This window comes from Carettochelys insculpta, chromosome 1 (assembly GCF_033958435.1).
Source record: "Carettochelys insculpta isolate YL-2023 chromosome 1, ASM3395843v1, whole genome shotgun sequence".
In the NCBI taxonomy this organism is placed as follows: Eukaryota; Metazoa; Chordata; order Testudines; family Carettochelyidae; genus Carettochelys; species Carettochelys insculpta.
The window spans coordinates 254,473,711-254,491,894 of NC_134137.1; the positions used below are offsets into that span (position 1 = coordinate 254,473,711).

An 18,184-nucleotide genomic window follows, 5' to 3' on the forward strand; every position below is an offset into this window, starting at 1 on the left:
ACCTAAATTTTAGATGTTCATAGTTAAGAAACCGAAAGACACAACATGCAAACTGCATCTGAGCATCACTCATTTAAAACATCCATGTATTCTCTGTTTTTGTCTTGCAGGTGTGGTACTTTTACCACTTACATCTCTGAGCATGTTTCTGGGAGGCTATATCATTAAGAAATTCAAGTTACGCATAATCAGAATGGCAAAATTTGCATGTGCCACCTTTATAATTGCATACCTGTTAAGCTTCCTGTACTTCGCATGTGATTGTGAGGTACTCCAGGTGGCTGGTTTAACAGTCTCCTATCCTGGGTTTGTATTCTCCCTGGGTTTGTGTTCTTGTTTTCATAATTCAGAAACACATGTTCTGTATCCCTGAATTCTTCTCATGGTAGTTACATTTCAGGTTGGGACCCTAACTAGAAAACAATCCAGTTCAGATCTGAACTGAGACTTATACTCTGTGACCCAGGCCCTTGTTTGCATGCTGTATTTTACAGGTACAGTAAACTCTTTCGTATCCGGCATTCTATCATCTGGAATGCTCAGATAACCGGCATTTTAACCAGGAGTAAATTTTAGTGACATTTTCCATAAGTAAAGGACAGTGAAAGTAAATATAAATAAATATAGCAAATACTGTATAAATTTACAGTGCACAATACTACTGTTGATGGTAAATCAAGTACTCTGCATACATTTTTGTTTGTTTCTTAATATCTAATCTAGTTTTTCTTTAGTGTTATGCATTGCTAGGTATACCTCTCTCTTAGCCAGACTATTTGAATATCTGGCAAACTCCCAGTCCCGGGGCTGCCAGATATGAAAGAGTTTACTGTATATAACTTCATGCAAAAAGTCGCTATAGCTCTTTGATTATCTTATATGTAAAGTTTATAGTGTTTATTTAAGGAGAAAACTAGCAGGGGATCACATGCTCAGTTGATGTAAATCAGCTCAATTCTGCCAAGGGCAGTGGAACAACACTGATTTGGGGCACCTTTGTTGCTGTGGCCATACTGACAGTGCCCACTACAGAGCATTAGCATTAGAGGAGACACTTCAGTACGTAGACCAGGCCCGATGCGCATGTATCCAACACACCAAGGAGAGGTCTTGCTGCTGCTGCTCTGACCAAACACCTGGAGTGATGACAACCATTTAGGGGTTTACACCACTACCTCATGTTCACAGGGCTAGTAGAGGATTGCAGAGGAAGGATACAGTTTGGCTGAAGCTGGCAGCAATTTCATATGAGATTTTTCCCCCCACTCTGTGCTGTCCACCAAGTCCATTAGCAAGCCCATTATGGGTCTCTTACTGTCATCTTTGTCACCAATGATCCCACCAAAGAGCACTTGTCATACCTGCTTTGCAATCTGAAACTACAATCCAGAAAAATTCTTAAGGCTCTATGATAAAACTAGGAGAACCTTGGCTTAGATCCATTTAGCTGACATTCTACATGCAACCACTACCTATCCGTTCTTCACACTGAAAGGCACTGCACACAGGAACTGTGTTACTCCATCTCATTTCACTGTGCTTTGGCATGCGTGTGTTTTCTAGGTTTATTTTTCAAATAAGGGCATGTTTTATTTGATCAATGAAGATACTGCTTGTGATTTCTCCAGAGTGAAACAATCTTCCTTCCTAAAAGATGACTTAACTGCCAGTTGCAATTCTGACTGCGGCTGTGAATTGAATCAATGGGACCCTGTATGTGGGGACAATGGAATCACTTACACGACTGCATGCTTTGCTGGCTGTAAATCATCCATTGGGATTGGAAAGAATAGGGTAAGTAGGGAGATACAGATTAAGAGAATGAAAATAAAAATTGTTTGTACAACTATGGCATAATGGATGGTTCGAATAGGAGAGGCAGACCCCACAGAGAATGGGTAGATGATGTAGTAGATTGGTGCGGAGCTAGTCTGCAGAAACTAAGCCAGTCTGCACTGGACAGGGAAAGATGGAAGGAAATAATGAGACAGGCATCAGACACCAACGGGCGCTGAGCCCACGGTTGTTGTTGATGATGATGTAGGTTTCTCATCCTTTTTTAAATTCATATTATTTTATGCGTAAGCAACCATGTAGCAATGGCTACCTGTTCACTACCAACTTACCACTTAACTAATGACTAGGCTAAGCACAAAGGCAACCAGATAGGCATTTTAAGGAAGCCAATAGGCGCTAAATGCCTGGCTCCAATTTGGCTGCATCTACACTTGCATTCCTCTTTTGAAAGAGGCATGCAAATGAGGGAAATTAAAAATGCAAATGAGGTGCAGATTTACATATCTAGCACATCATTTGCGTATTCTTATTTCAAAAGAAGAAAAGCAGCTTTAAAAGTAAAGCTCCCCATTGGACTCTGACAAAGGCTCACATCCCCATCTGATCTGACTTGTTTTTTTCCCCTCTTTTGATAAGTACTGTTGATACTGGGCCATTTCCACCTTGCTGAATAGACCTTGTCAGCTCTGGCCCTCCCTCTTACTGGGTCCCCACTCTTTAAATACCCCCACTGAAACCACACCCCCACTCATGCATCTGATGAAACGGGTCTTTGCCCACGAAAGCTTATGCTCCAAAATATCTGTTAAAGTGCCACAAGACTTCTTGTTGTTCATCTTCAAAAGACTCCTTCTTCCCATAAAAAAGGGAAGAAGGGTTTTTTTCCAAAGGTGGAGTTTACTTTCAAAAAAGCAGTGTCTACACTGCGTCTCTTCTTTTGAACAAAGCTCTTTTGAAATAATAATATGCAAATGAGGTGCCGGATCTGTAAATTTGCACCTCATTTGCATTTTCAATTTCCCTCATTTGCATGCCTCTTTCAAAAGAGGAATGCAAGTGTAGACACAGTCTTTCAGAGAGACTCAGCGGAGTTAGGCACCCAACGCCGCGTGAAGTTCAATAATCTAAATTCACTCTTTAGCTTCACCTTGCTTTAAACCTAGAAGCTGGTGTTTTTTAAACAACATTGTCCTACTCAGCAAAGTGACTATAAAATAGAGCTTGAAATTCCCTAGTCTGGCACACTTTGGCACCTGACTGTCTCCAAGCACGAAAACTTTCTGGACCACAGGAGGTCAATATTGTCTAACACATTACCAACACGTCCACTACTTACTGGGCTCTTAGAAGATATTTAGGCGGAAATAACTGCACAGAACACTGAGAGCCAAGCCTGATGGTTGTAAACAAACTTTATGGGATAATGGGCAACTTGACTACCCCCAGGGTAAGTGGACATTCGGCTAACTAGAGTCATGCCAGACCACAGATGTTGCTGAACAAGAGCGTGCCAGAGTAGAGAGGCTCAACCTGCACATTTATCTGCAGATCTAGTACTCAGTGTTGCCCATGGACACCTAATTAAAACAAAGGCAGCCAAAAATTATTTTTGTCACTGAAGTATTCAGCATTCAAGCTGCTTATATCTGACTAAGAGGATTCTATGGCATTTTGTGCATTATTAGCTGAGTTGTTAGCTATAGTTTAATCCAGTGTTTCTTAAACTCTGTTCTGTGGAACACTGGTGTTTCACGAACAACTTGCAGATGTGCCACATGCATTTGGGAAAATACACTGATGGTCTATATTTTCCTGTGATTAAAACCAGATACGATGTACTTCATGGCTATGAGACTCGATTACACTACTTCATTTTGGTTTTGCTGTTTATGTTGCTGTTGAGCTTTCATTTATTTATTTATCTATTTATTTATTGTTCTGACATCAAGTTTTGGAAGAAAATTTTCATAGGTGTTCTGCACAAAAATATTAGTACTTGGTGTTCTGTGGTCTCAGAAAGTTTTAAGAAACACTGGTCTAATTAGAAACAACAGATTTGCTCAAATAGCTATGATGCTTTTTTTGTCTGGCTTGTAGAATCTTTATTACTGAGGACAATAAGTGAAATGGAAAGCTCTTAGTTTAGGGCCTGATGCTCATTTCGCCTTAGAGATCCCCTAAGCAGCCAGGACGTGGCTACCTAGGAGCAGTGAAACCTGTTATACCATCACACTTGCCACTTTTATTTAGGTCCCTAAATATAGATTAGGTACCCACATTTGAAAATTTAGGCCTGTTGTAATCTGGACATTTATGTACTTTAGCTGGTCCCCAAGTCTTTGATATGAAGAACACTTGCAGAAGTTCAGCTTTTAACTTTAACCCATCTTTAATCTAAATCCAGAATAGCATGGCTGCCTAAATGGGATTCATAACTGGTTTGTGTCACTTTTACCATGGGAGGGGTGTGCACAGTGGGCTGGGCCGTGCCCATTCTGTGCCCCTTCCCCATGCCATGGCCACCAGCCCTGCTTCAGGTTAGTGCCCCCATCCATCCGCCAAGCCCTGGCCCTACAGGAGGGTGGGTGGCACTGCCCCAGCCTGATCCAGGGCACTGCACAGGAGGACTGGAGAAGCCTTCACTTTGAAGCAGGGGGTGGATCTGGGAACAGGTCTTAGGCAGGGTTCTCTCTTCTTGTTTCTTGGCAGTCATTCGAGAACGAGTTGGATGCCTTCATGTCACCCTTTTATTTGTGAGCCCATTGATGGCTGACCAGCCTGATTCTGAAGCCACAGGTCTCATCACAGAAGGGGCAGGTGTTACTAGCTGTTGGAGAGGGTGCTGGACAGTTTTTGCCAGTCTTTCTAGACAGGGCTATGCCAGGCTGTTTGGGGAGACAGCCTCCCACAGTGTATGCTACCCAGTCTCCATGACTGGAGCAGTGCAGAGCAGCACAGAGGGAAAACTGATCGACAATGTGCAAAACATTTTGGGGCCCTCTGTTCTCATATGAAATGTGCCGTACTCTCAAACACCATCAAAAGTCAAGCTGGCTGGCAAGCTGAGTGCTCTTGCAGGGTGTGAGTCATCACATCTTTCTCTTTCAGGTGTTTCACAACTGCAGCTGTGTGCAAGGTCAAGGGCCTGAGAATGGCAATTCCTCTGCAGTTCTGGGACAGTGCCAAAGAGAAAACTGTTCAAGAACTCTTCCTTATTTCTTCACATTATTGAGCATAAGTATATTTATTTTAGCTTTGGGAGCCACACCTGCTTACATGATCATGTTCAGGTAAAGTAGTTTACCTAAATGTTGCTTCTGTTTGTCCAGATCTTTACAGTCAAAGTATAAATGTGCCCTTCTCTTATTTCACTGGTGTTTCGAAGAAGGTAATTGTAACCTGAGAGAGCCAGCTGGTGTTTCTGCAGTTCCTACAAAATCTACTCATGGCCAGAGGGCCGGCAGAAAGCCAAGCCATCCTTTTTCTCACTTAAATTCTCTTTGGGACTCATGTGATGCATTGGATTGACCCTCTTCTGCCCCCCCAAGGCTACATCTAAGTGGAGTATTAGTATGCAGTAGTCAGACTCAGCATGGTCCTTATGACTTCTGATGCCCTATACCAACCAAGCACCTGCACCCCCACCCGCCCCACCAGCCTTTGCTGGGGGTTGAGGTCTGGTCAGACTAATGGCTTCCTTTTCTAATGCTGTGCATGTGTTTACCAGAGTCCGTGTCTCTGTGCCTCAGTTAACTCATCTGTACAATGGCTATAGTACCTACCTAGGGTTGTCTGAGAAAAGCCTCACTTTTACGAAGTGGTTTACAAAAAGGCTTGGTCCATGCTAGGTGGATAAGTCAACTGTAGGTACGCAATTCTAGCTACAGCAATTGCATAACTAGAACTGACTTACCTGCAATCAACTTACTGGCAGTCTTCACAGAGAGCGGTTGACTGTAGAGTCTCTGGTTGTCCTCCCTTATGCCACGTGACATTGAGCAGTACAGGGCTGGGTTGCCAACCCCAGATAGTTTGATTTTGTGTCTCTACCAGGCATATGAAATCAAATGCTGGGAGATTGAACCTGTTACCACTGCCCCTTTCAGGTAAAAACTAAATCTTAAATGAGTGGTGCTGGGGGCGGGGTGTGCAGACTGTAGGGCTAAGGGGCGTGGGGTCTGGGCTGGGGCCTGAGGGGTTCCAAGTTGCACTGGGTCATGGGCTCTTGGGGGCGGGGGGGCAGAGTTTGGATGCAGAAGGGGGCTCAGGGCTGTCGAATGTGGGAGGGAATGAGGCTCCAGGGGGCATTTGGGTGAGGGAGAGGGTTCAGGGCTGGAGTGGGGCATGGAAGGGGATGCAGGGTTTAGGCTTCTAGCAGCACTCACCTCAGGCAGCTCCTGTAAGTGGTGTGTAGCCTTCGGCTCCGAGTTGGAGGCACAACCAGTGGGAGCTGTGGAGCGAATGGTCAGGGGGAGTGCATGGAGGCCCCATGGCTGTCCCTCCAGCTCTGAGCCTACTTAGGCCAAGGGACATATCACCACTTCCAGAGCCATTTGGACCCGGGAAGGGAGCTGCCATCCTCAGGCCAACTGAATTTTTAATAGCCCCATCAGTGGTGCTGATGAGATCAACCAGGGTCTCTCATTGACTGGACATTTTGATCAAAAACCAGACACCTTGTAACTCTACTTCCCGCCCAGTATGAATGTATCTGTGCTGGGGTGCCACTGACAAAATTGTATCAGTGAAACAAAACAATCACACCCCTTTACCTAACATTTATATCACAACAACACCTGTATGCAGAACAGCCCTTAGCGTAACTGAAAATTGGTCCCATTTCTTTCTGGCCTTGTACTGGAGTGCAGCAGCATTATACTCATTGCTTCTGGCTGTTCGCATCAAAGGCGGGGGTGACGCATGGAGGAGGCATGGGGGGGGTGTCACATGCACACATCCCCTCAGTGACCCCACACACTCAGGGTCAATGTGGAGCCACATCCAGTGAGTATGGGGGCAGTCCTGCCCCTCCCCTGGAGTGTTGCAGCCTGAGAGCAGTGCACACTTGCTCTAGTTTGCCCTGCTCTAGGCTGTGTCACTTGGGATTATACCCCCCCCACCCCCACCCAACCCCAATCCCCTTCACCAGGTTTAGTGCCTGTTCCTTTCCTATTTCTTCTACTTTGTACCAGCCCACAACCTCCCTGCTTTCAGCTGAGATGTTCTCCCCAACTGCTCTCATGTCAAATGGCCTTGCTTGGTCTGGCTCAGCAACTTTTCATCTCCTGTCTGCCACCTTAAGTGCTCTCACCGCATCCTTCATCTGTTAACTTTAACCACAGAAGGAGGTGCATTGAAGTCAATGGGCTAAGGCTTTGTCTACGCTTGCAACCGAGCAACAAAGATTTTTGTCATTCATGGGTGCTTAACCACTCCTCCTCAGCTCCCAACTGACAAAAACTTTTCTGAAGCAAATGCGGCTCATAGGAGGTGGAAGTTTTTTGGCAGACAAAGTGCTGAATGTTTGCGCTGCCTGACTTTTAACAACACAGCTGGGTCACTAAAAGCTGTGTAGTGTGGATGTGGCTGTCTGATTCAGGTCCTTAACAGTATTATGATGTATGTAGGATGTATTCACATATAATTTTACACTATATACCTAATTGCCTGAAAACCTACACAATGGGCATAGATGCAGCATCTTAACTGAAACCTTTGAGGAATGCTTTGCATTATAGCATGTAACATATGTTATATAATTGTACAACATTCATTATAGTGGAGCATATATGGACATGCAGTTATCTAACTTGCTCTTTCCATGAACAGAAAATGAATATCATCTTCTCTTGCTGCTTTTCAGATCTGTTTCACCAGAGTTGAAATCCTTTGCTGTTGGCATGGAGGCTGTCTGTGGAAGGATTCTAGGTAATCATTTTTTTTCCTTTTCTTCTTTATTCTCTCAGGCGTTCAATAGAATACAGTAATAAAGATGGCTGTAAGATAACTTGATGTTATGTCCTTGTTCTGTGTCGGAACCAAGTCCTCCCACCAACCCCCTGTCTAAAAAGGATTTTTGTGTACAGTGTATTGAATATGTCCCATCTCAATGTGCCTGATAGCTTGTATATGCTGCTAGTTGCTCGGACATATCAATGTAATGAAAGGTATAGAGGAGAAGGAGGGGATTGAACTTTGGGGGGGTTTATTTGTTTTGTTTTGGTCACATAGGCACACACCTGAGGCTTATGATTTGGTATTTCAGACTCTAAAATGGAATAAAGTAACCCAAATCATTTACGGCTGCATCTCCTTGTGCTCCCTCTCTTACAACCACTGTTGGCCACATCTCGGGGCATTGTGTCCCCACAGCTTCCATGTGCTCTGTCTACCCCCTCCCATTTACTGTAACAAGGACCACCCTCTGCTCCCACCCCCCCCAGCCCCCATCTTATGACTGTCAAGCTCTTATGTGGCAATCTTCATATTTTATTGAAGAATTTTTCTTTACCAAGCTAAACCATGATCAGGCCTGCCAACAGGGGAGGCAAAGGGGACGGTTGCCCAGGGGCCTGACATTGGCATTTCAAAGGGGGCCAGAGTTCCAGCTATCCCTGCTGCTGAAGCAGCTGTGGTGGCCAGAACGCCGGGCTCCTTCGAAATGCTGCAGAGTGCTGCTCTGTATGTGGTTCTGAGGGAGCATTGACGGGGGCAGGGGCGGGGTGGGGGAGCCCAGAGCTCACTGCCCTAGCCCTGCCCCTTCCCACCTTGCCCTCCAGGCCCATGGTGGCTGATGACGCTGGTCTTTGTCATCTGTGATTGATTTTTGGTTTTGAACATGGAAGTATTTTGCAGTCAGTCAAGCAAGAATTTAGGCCTAGTTCAGCAAAGCACAGGCATAAGCACATGCAGTCAACTGGTATGTCTACACTACAAAGACAAAAACCCACAATACCTAATTCCAACAGCCCAGGGCAATTGGGAATTGTGCTGCAGGGCCAAAAATTGCAGTGTGGCCATTCCCACTTGGGCTGGAACATGGAGAGGGGAAGGCAAGGACACTGCTGTTTTTAGCTCCTTAGCTCAAAACTTGGGCACCCAAATCAATTGACCTCAGCTCGAAGACTCAGTGCCAGGGGTTTTCCCTTGCAGTGTGCGCATAATCACTGACATTTGTACACATGCTTAAAGTCCAGTAAACGCTTTCATATCCGGCAGCCCCAGGACTGGGAGGTTGCTGGATACCCAAATATTCTGGCTAAGAGAGAGATATACCTGGTAATGCATAACACTGAAGGAAAACAAGATTAGATATTAAGAAACAAACAAAAATGTATGCAGAGTGCTTTATTTACAGTCAACAGTAGTATTGCACACTGTACTCATACACTGTATTTACTTTACTATCCTGTACTTATGGAAAATATAACTAAAATTTACTTATGGCTAAGATGTCGGTTTTTTGAGAGTTCCAGATGATAGAATGCCAGACATGAAAGAGTTTACTGTATGTTGTGGCAGACCCTTACCTGGAAGATGCTGGAGCCAGAAGATGCTGGACCCCCCGATACACAAACATCAGAGGGGAGGTGGTGGAGGTCGACGGGGGTCCTCTGCCTGATCACGCCCAAATGTAGCTCTCCCTGGGGCAGCCAGCTCAAACCCTGGGGGAATCCCTTCTGGATCTGGCATCTTCCAGGTGAGGGTCTGCCACAATGTACATAAGTGTTTTGCTGAACTGAGCTCTAGCACTGGTCTGTTTTAATTACACCGCTGAATGGCTACAGTGATGTAGGTGTGTTGTGGTGGAGTTTGACTCACAAAGCAATACCAGGAACAGACTGATGCTAGAGAGAAAGTGAAAAAAAGACATTTAAACTTTTTTTTTTTTTTTTTTTTTTTTTGAGATTTCGCTGCCTGAAAAAGTGGAATCACTGGAATCATAGCTTTCTTCCCCTTATTGGGAGTGGTAATAATATCTATCCAGTGTAGAGAACCCTCCATCCAAGGAAGTCAACTGCTTTTACTTGCATTAAATTGACAACGTGGCTAGGAAGTACCAAATCACCAGCTGTGCAAACATGGAAGCTGAACATCTTGCCCAGTGCCGCCGAGAGCTGCTTTGAGCCACAGAGCAAGGTGGAAGGAGAGGCCCAGAAGGGACAGGGCCTAGGGTATTCAGCCCTCAGCACTGCTGGGACCGCAGTGCTATCACCCCCTCAAACCCCCCCACCCCCCAGCTGTTCAAAGCTGCAGCTGTGCGGTTGTGGCAATTTAAAAGGACTTGGGGGCAACTCTCCCCTATGTTTACCCTTGTCGGCAGGCCTGATCTTGCCTTAGGTCATGTTAGCAACGGTGGGAATAAAATTCAGGAGATGTGAGTTCACACGTGCCTGTTGTAACCATTTTTAAAGGACTCCTTCCTCAATTACAAACCAAGCTCTTTCACTCTAGTTATATATTTTTCTTTGCAGGTGGACTTCCAGCTCCTATTTATTTTGGAGCTTTGCTAGATCAGACCTGCTTGAGATGGGGAACAAAGAAGTGTGGGGGATCAGGCTCTTGCCGAGTGTATGATACGAAAGCATTCAGGTGAGATGAAAGTAAGAACAAAGACTAAAAACAATCAGGAAAAGAATTTGGCTTACTAAGCACCCCTGGCTTAAGGTACTTGAAATAGGTCCTGTCTCCAGTTCTTCATGCAGCTGCAGAGCTTCCTATGTCGTCTACTAAAGTAGGTGGGTGGGTTGGGCGGGGCTTGCAGGGCAGGCTGAATAAATGAGTTTGTGGTTAACAAAAATTTTCATGAAATCATTCACCATCTCTGAAACTTTTAAAATTTCTGTCAGAAAATAATCGCCCCAATCCAAATGAAAATTTTCACCCCCAAACTTCATTTTGGGCTGTTCCTATCAGTTTTCAGTAAAATATATTTTGGGTTTTGGCTGGAAACTGCAACTTCTGTATTTTTAATGTTACTTATTGATGGAAAGTGAAAACTTTCTGCAGAATACAAACAGTTTTCCAACCAGCAACATTCTTCTTGGGCGAAAAAAGAATCACAGAATTGACTGGACAATCTCAGAGCATCTAAACCTTGTCTAGCTCTTAGGAGCAAAGTTCTTTTGATTAGCTTTAACACACGTCATCACAAACGCTTTCTTCTTTACACCTATTGGAAATGCTTTTGAGCTGATTGAAGTGGGTCTGTTCCATGAAAGCTCATCACCGAATAAATCCTTTTGTTAGTTTTTAAAGTGCTACATTAATGCTGTTTTATTTTACCTAAAGTTTCTGTTACCAAAGGTTGCACTTTTAATAGTTGTTAATCAGAGCACTGAGGACTACTGACATGATGGCAGTGGGTAATTGAGTGCAGTGGTGTATTTTGTGAGTTGGGTTAAAGAAATGAGTGTCTATGACATACAATTTATTTTAAGGTTTTCTGTACTACCCAACTGTCTCTTGGGTAAGTTAAACAGCACTTTTCTAAGCTGGCTGCTTCTATACAAATGTTTCCTGGATAAATTATTTTAACTTGGATTTTTAGTGTGGGTATGAAGTGTATAGCTTAGCTATAAAAGGTAGGATTGAAGAACAAAGGGGATGGGTTCAGGCTGATGCTTTCTTGAGCCTAATCTCCAGAGCCCAGGACAGAGGGGAATATCACAGAGCTGTCTGTGGCAAATCCAGGCAGCTCTGAATTGTTCCCCTCATGGATCCTATGTCAATTGTAGTGAGACCCAGTTCCTTAGGTAACATCCACTAATGGCTTTGCCTCAGTGGAGGATTAGAATTGCAAAACCAACCAGAAGTCCTGTGGCACCTTATAGACTGACAGATATTTTGGAACATAAACTTTAATGGGTGAAGACCTGCCTCATCAGGTGCACTGTTAAACCCTCTCCCTGCCCTATGTACTCCCCGCTTTGGTTGGAGAGTGTCAAATGCACCACGTTACTCCCAAGCCAGGAGCCCTTTCTCTGCTGGAAATGATCAAATAGATCATAGCTTCTTTGCAACATAAATACTCTCAGAGGTGTAGCCGTGCAGTCTGTAGCTTCACAAATAACGAACAGTCCTGTTGCACCTTAAAGACTAACATATTTATTTATTAGGCAATGAGCTTCCGTAAGACCCACTTTTTACCGAAAGCTCCTTACCTTATAAATAAATAGTGTTAGCCTTTAAGATGCTCCAGGACTGCTTGTTCTCTGCAATGTGAACAGTTCAGAGGAGTCCTGCATGCCATAGACCCTAGCCCTGAGTGTTGTGTTTGTGATTTAGCAAGCTTTGGAGTGTCTAAATACATATTTTACATCTTATACTCAAGTTCCATTAAGACCTGATAAGTATTAACATTTTGGGCATTACACTACCCAGACCACCGCGGGATCCTGTAAACCACCTGCCCTGTAAGCTTGTGTACCTTAATGTCTACTGGTATGGCTTTGTGCCCTGACACTAGGCGAGACACCATAAAAGCAAGGTTTCACTCTGGCTTCAAGCAGCTGAGTTAATCCTTGCACAGGATAGTTAATCCTCAACAGTGCTTCTGGTCCCATGTTTTCTGAAATTTGTCTACCCAAGTTCTTTAACTGCCAGACACTTGGACTTTTCCCCTGTGATTGATAACCCCCAAATGTGTGACACCAGACTAGTAAACCCTCCTCCAGATATTTGCTATCTCTGGCCTCCACACAACTTGCTTAACAGAAACCTGCTTGAGGTAAAGATAACCTGAAGATTTCTTTAATTACAAATACACAGATGCAAAGATGAAATAGGAGAAGCAAACATACATGTTACACAGAAAATAAAACCACAGGCTTTACATTTTCATATTAGATAAATTCCCATTCCTATACAAGATACCTATTGCCTTGACCAATTTCCCACAATACCCCCTGAAGGATAGAGGGGGATCTAGCTTTTCATGGACAGCTTCTCTCCCTCATGTTCTTGGTCAATTTCTGGATGCTCTTCTCTTGAAAAATGTTTCATTTTAAAAGGGCTGTGGGTCCCCTCTCCCTCCTAGGCCCCTGTTCAGACACTAGGGATAGTCAAAGTGGGAAAACCCCAATTGTCTCAACGTCTTTTCATTAAGTTTAATGGCCCATTGTAGTCTTTTCCTGAGATAAAACAAAAAAGCATAAGTGGGTCTGTTCCACAAAAGTTCATCACCTAATATATTGTTAGTCTTTAGGGTTCTAAGGACTGCGTCTTTTGTTTTGTTTTTTGGTGAAGACACAGACTATCATGGCTATCTCTCTGGGACTTTTCCTGAGATGTACAACAAAGTGTTATTTTAGTTTGATTTTGTAGCTTGGAAGGTATTAGTAAGTGTGGGTCTATACTACACACCTCACTTGGCATAATCTACAGCCTGAAGGCTTGTCTACCCTGGGTTTTGGGGATTTTTTTCATGAAAAAACAAACTTTTTTTCCGAACCTCCCCCCAAAGCATTCACCCAGCCATGCAGGATAATTTGAGAGAAGAGGACTTTTCCCTTGAAATAATTACTCCATGACTTTTGCTGGCACCCTTCCCCCCACAACCTTTCCAGGGTCAAAAAAGAATGTGTGTAAAGAAAGCACAGCTATTATTGGTTCGTGTAAAGGCTCCATTTTGCAATACTGTGGCTTCGTGAATGTGATTTTCCAACATTAGTTATTTAGACATTAGAATGTCGAAACAAGTAACATCGACAAAGCTTGCAGTGTAGATGTAGCCTGAGTGTCATATTTATAATAACCTAACTCTCTATGGTGCCATAGCTATATCAACCAAAGATCTTCTCCCACCAGACTGGCTCCTGCCTTTCAAGGCAGTGGGTTAACAATATCAACAGAAGCATCTTCACTTAAGAGCTACAGAGGAACAGGTGCAGCCTTTCCAATGCGGCATGTTCATCTAGCTGTGAGGTGGAACAACAGTTTGAGACCAGAGTTCTGTATACACAGATTTTTACATTCATAACCTTAATCAGCCTGTCAATGATTTAAGATAAGAATACTACAAGCTTTTATTAAAATCCTTCCTGAACATATTTTTATGCACAATTAACATTGTATGCAATCAATTGATTAAATTGCTTATTCTTTGGACTTTTAAATTGCTTATTCTTTGGACTTCAAATGCCTAGCTCTCCCTTTTGGGGTGGGTATTTTGACCCTGACTTTGTCCCACGTATCAATGATACAAACATTCATGTTGGTTTTGTTTGTTTGTTTGTCTTCTAGAAATGTCTATCTTGGACTCATTGCAGGACTGAGGTCAGGATGCTGTTTCTTATATATAAGTCTCTTGATTTTAATAATAAAACGATTCAGCTCAGAGAACAAAGAGGTGATCAATTTGAAAAGTACAGATGTACCATCTAGGAAGGGACCAACTAGTGACAGTAAAAATGAAACTTTTCCTTGTGCAAAAGGTTTGGAAGCAAAAGAAGAAACACATATGTGAAGAGGACAACAGGTATTTTCTGACTCGGAATATTCAGCCATGGGGTTTACAAGCACTACATGGGACTAAATATGGAAATCTACAACTTTTTGGAATTTTAATGAAAATTTCTTGAGTTTTAAACCTTCACATCCTCCAAAAAGCAGGAAAAATTGTACTTCTATTTGTGCGCTTTTAATCAATTGTAAGACTGGTTGAAATGTTTCCAAATTCAGAATTTTGATGAAAAACAGGTGGGAAATTTAAAATACATAAATTCACAATTCTTCCCTGTTCTTCAACCTGATCTATTTAAGTTCTTGCCTTGTGTCTGATCCAGTGATCCTTATTAGATCAAATAATCCTTATATACTCAATCGGTTTTGCTCAGTGCAAAGGGTACATTCACATGCACAAAGATTACTAACATGAATAAGTGTTGTAGGGTTGGGCCCTCAGTTGTCATTCAGGCAAAATCTACCTTGACCTTAATGGGCTTTTAGTTGCTTAAACATGACAAAACTAGTCTGAGTATGTCTACGCTTGGGAATAAAGTCAAATTTATTAAAGTCACATTTTTAACACTAGATTTTATATAGTCGAAGTTGAGCGTCCGCACTTGCTCACAAAGCCAACTTGGTGTGTCCCCAAGTAAATTGCCTACGTTTGACTGTGGCAGAAGTGCATTGTGGGCACCTATCCCACAGCTCCTGCAGCCCCTTTGCATTTTGGGTTTCTGTGCCGGTGTCTTGTCAGAAAAAAAGTTGCTGCAAGTGTTTCTGGGTGTCTGATGTCATCATCTCAGAGTGCATTTCTCACTTCCTGCTTCCCACTGAAAAAAACAGGCCAGGGAATTTTCATGCACCTTTTACATTGCCTGCCACATGCCATTACAAAGTACAACATGGATCCACAGACGCTGCATTCTTTTGTGGAGTGTTTCCTGATGGTTTCCTATACTGCGCTGCAGTATCTTCTAAATGTAATGAGCCTGGAGGAGGAGGGCCTTGAGGTGGGGATCAGGGGTGACATTTCCACATGTCAACAGTGGGAGAGCAGGCACATGGATTTGGTGGCAGAACTGGATGCACTGTACACCATGGAGTATAGGTTCTGGTCCCACTAAACCAGCTCAAACTGATAGGACCACATCATTTTGCAGCAAGGGATGATCAGCAGTGGGTGCAAAAACTCTGCACGAGTAAGGCCACTTTCATGGAACTTTGTGAGTTGCTTTCCTCAGCGCTGAAGTGCCGCAATACCAGAAGGAGACCTGCTTTGAGAGTTCACAAGCGTGTGGCAATTGCTCTGTGGAAGATGGCAATGCCAGACAGCTACCAGTCTGTGGGAAATCAATTTGGAGTGGGTAATTCTACTGTGGGGGGCTGTTGTCATCCAGGTAGCCAAGGTGATCACTAACCTTCTCCTGTGAAAGACAGTGACTCTGGGGAACATGCAGGACATAGTGGACAATTAGTCTGTAGCATCACAAATAACAAGCCACCCTGCAGCAACTTAAAGACTAACAAATTTATTAGGTCATGACCTTTTGTGGGTAAGACACATTTCTTCAGATTTTATACAGCGCTATTTCAGAATTTGGCTCAAACATTACCCAGCCTAAACAGACCGCAGAAGTGTGACTATACTGTAGTTTTCAAGTACCTCTCAGTATTGAATCAAACCTTTGTCATGATTATTATAATTATTGTGATCCAATGTAATGAGGTGGTACAAATTGGAGTCACATTTTTTTATGTTTTAAATTCTTTCAGAATTTTTTCACTATAAGTTTGTACTAACTGGAAGACGGAACTATATGTATTCGTCATCCCCCAGAAAGTACCAAGAAAGGCCATTAAATAAAGTGCTAAAAGCTCTCAAACAGAGCTTTGGTGACATGACAGAGAAGAGAGATCCTTAATAACAAATGCATCTATCATTTATCAATAAAATACCTCTTTTACAAAAGCATCAATACGTGAAGTATGATGTTGCCCTGACAAAACCTTCTCTGTGGCTTTTTGAAGGGAATGAATATTACTAATAAGAGCAGTCAAGATAATTCGTCAAGGCTATGGCAGCTTGCTGTGTCATATGCTTAGGAAATGTCTGCACTCCAGAACCTTTGGTGACTTAGCAATGCTGACAGAGCCCCCTATTGGAGATGGAGTGTAGGCAGACAGCAGTTCTACTGGCATAGCAAGGGCGCCTCCTCAAACAACGTCAGGTTCTATTTTGCTGAAGATGAATCAGTGTTAGGCCCGGAGGGAGGCTTGGGTCAGAACAGGAGATCCAAGAGCAAATCTGAAGATTTAGCTATTCACATGTCCTGATCACCATGCGCTATATCTACCAGGAATTTTTTAAAAACTAATGCAGCTCTGGAGACAATGAGCCAAAAATAGTTCCTACAGTACTAGAGGTATGAGCCACTCTGGTAGAACTCCTGCCACAGAGCCAAATACAAATCTTTGACAGTTCTACTTCATATGTGAAACATGGTTTCCATCTCTGGCTCTTCACAGCATGAATCTGTTCACACTACGCATATTCTGCTTGGTTGCATTGCAGGTGTCAAAAAGTTTGCTTGGATAATGCAACTCTCAGCCTCTAGAATAATTCCACAGAGACTTTAACAATCTGCACCCCACCATCAACTTCAGCCTTGACCACTCCACACGAGAGATAGATTTCCTGGACCCTACAGTACAAATCACTGATGGCCTGATCAATACCACACTCTACTAGAAACCTGCTGACTGCTACATTTACCTATATGCTTCTAGCTTCCGTCCTGCACACACCACACAATCCATCATTTACAATCAAGCCCTGAGATACAATCGCATTTGCTCTGACCTACAGACAGAGACCGAAAACTGCAAGATCTCTACCAAACATTCATAAACCTGAATTACCCACTGGGAGAAGTGAAAAAAATCAACAGGGCCCGATGAATACCCAGCAACCAACTAGTCCAAGATAGGCTCAAAAAGCCAGTAACACAACAGCACTCATCATTACCTACAGCCCCCAACTCCAACCACTCCAGTGCATCATTAAAGACCTAAAACCTATCCTAAATCAGGATGCCACATTCCAGAAGGCCCTAGGTAACAGGCCTGTTCTCTCCTATAGACAACCTCCCAACCTTATGAGGATTCTTGCTAGTAACCACAGACAACACCACAGTAATACTGATCTTGGAACTTTTCCTTGCAACAAGCCCCTTTGCCAACTTTGTCCGTATATATCTATTCTGGAGATACCATCATTGGACCTGACCCCATTAATTAGAGAATCAAGGGGCACATTCTCCTGTTCCTCAGCTAACATCATATATGCCATCATGTGCCAACAATGCCCACACATTTTGTATATAGGAGAGACTGCAAACACTCTTTGCCAAAGAATGAACAGATGTAGACCAGACATCAAAAATCTCCAATACACAAACCTGTCAGCTAGCACTTTAATGGAGTGGGCTAGTCTGTTAAAAACCTGAGAGTTTGTGTTCTACTGAAAAGGGACTTTAGCAACCATCTACAGAGAGAATGTTCAGAACGAACATTCATGTTCAAATTTGACACATTAACATGTAGTTTGAACAGGGACAGCAATTACCTGACCCATTATAAGGAGGACTCTTTCACATACTTTGCTGTTTGACCTAACACTTACTCCCCCCACCCACTCACCCCCCCGCTTCTATCTGATTTACCAGCCTTGATAACAATTTTTGGACATCTGTGCTTTACATATTGAGTCTGTTCTGGTAAGGCTATAGATATGAAGAAGTGGGTCTGTACATGAAAGCTCATCACCTACTAAATATTTTGTTAGTCATTAAAGTACTACATGACTGCTTTTTTGTTTTGATAGAATACAGACTAACACAGCTACCTCTCTGTTACTATGGAATCCTGCCCACAAGATTTT

General features: G+C 43.2%; 1 protein-coding gene across 2 annotated transcripts in view; it reads left to right on the forward strand.

The window, feature by feature from the left end:
- Window positions 1-14,801, forward strand: part of LOC142007174 (solute carrier organic anion transporter family member 1C1-like) — a 56,940-nt gene extending 42,139 nt beyond the window's left edge. Inside the window, exons 6-12 of one of the 2 annotated variants that reach the window (XM_074983728.1) lie at window positions 111-306; window positions 1,629-1,794; window positions 4,906-5,087; window positions 7,661-7,725; window positions 10,272-10,389; window positions 13,606-13,746; window positions 14,041-14,801. In XM_074983728.1, the coding sequence (XP_074839829.1) occupies window positions 111-306; window positions 1,629-1,794; window positions 4,906-5,087; window positions 7,661-7,725; window positions 10,272-10,389; window positions 13,606-13,746; window positions 14,041-14,263 (1,091 nt within the window). In that variant the 3' untranslated portion in view covers window positions 14,264-14,801. The remainder of the gene's footprint in view (window positions 1-110; window positions 307-1,628; window positions 1,795-4,905; window positions 5,088-7,660; window positions 7,726-10,271; window positions 10,390-13,605; window positions 13,747-14,040) is intronic. The other variant, XM_074983729.1, reaches the window with a different exon arrangement.
- Window positions 14,802-18,184: the final 3,383 nt, after the last annotated feature.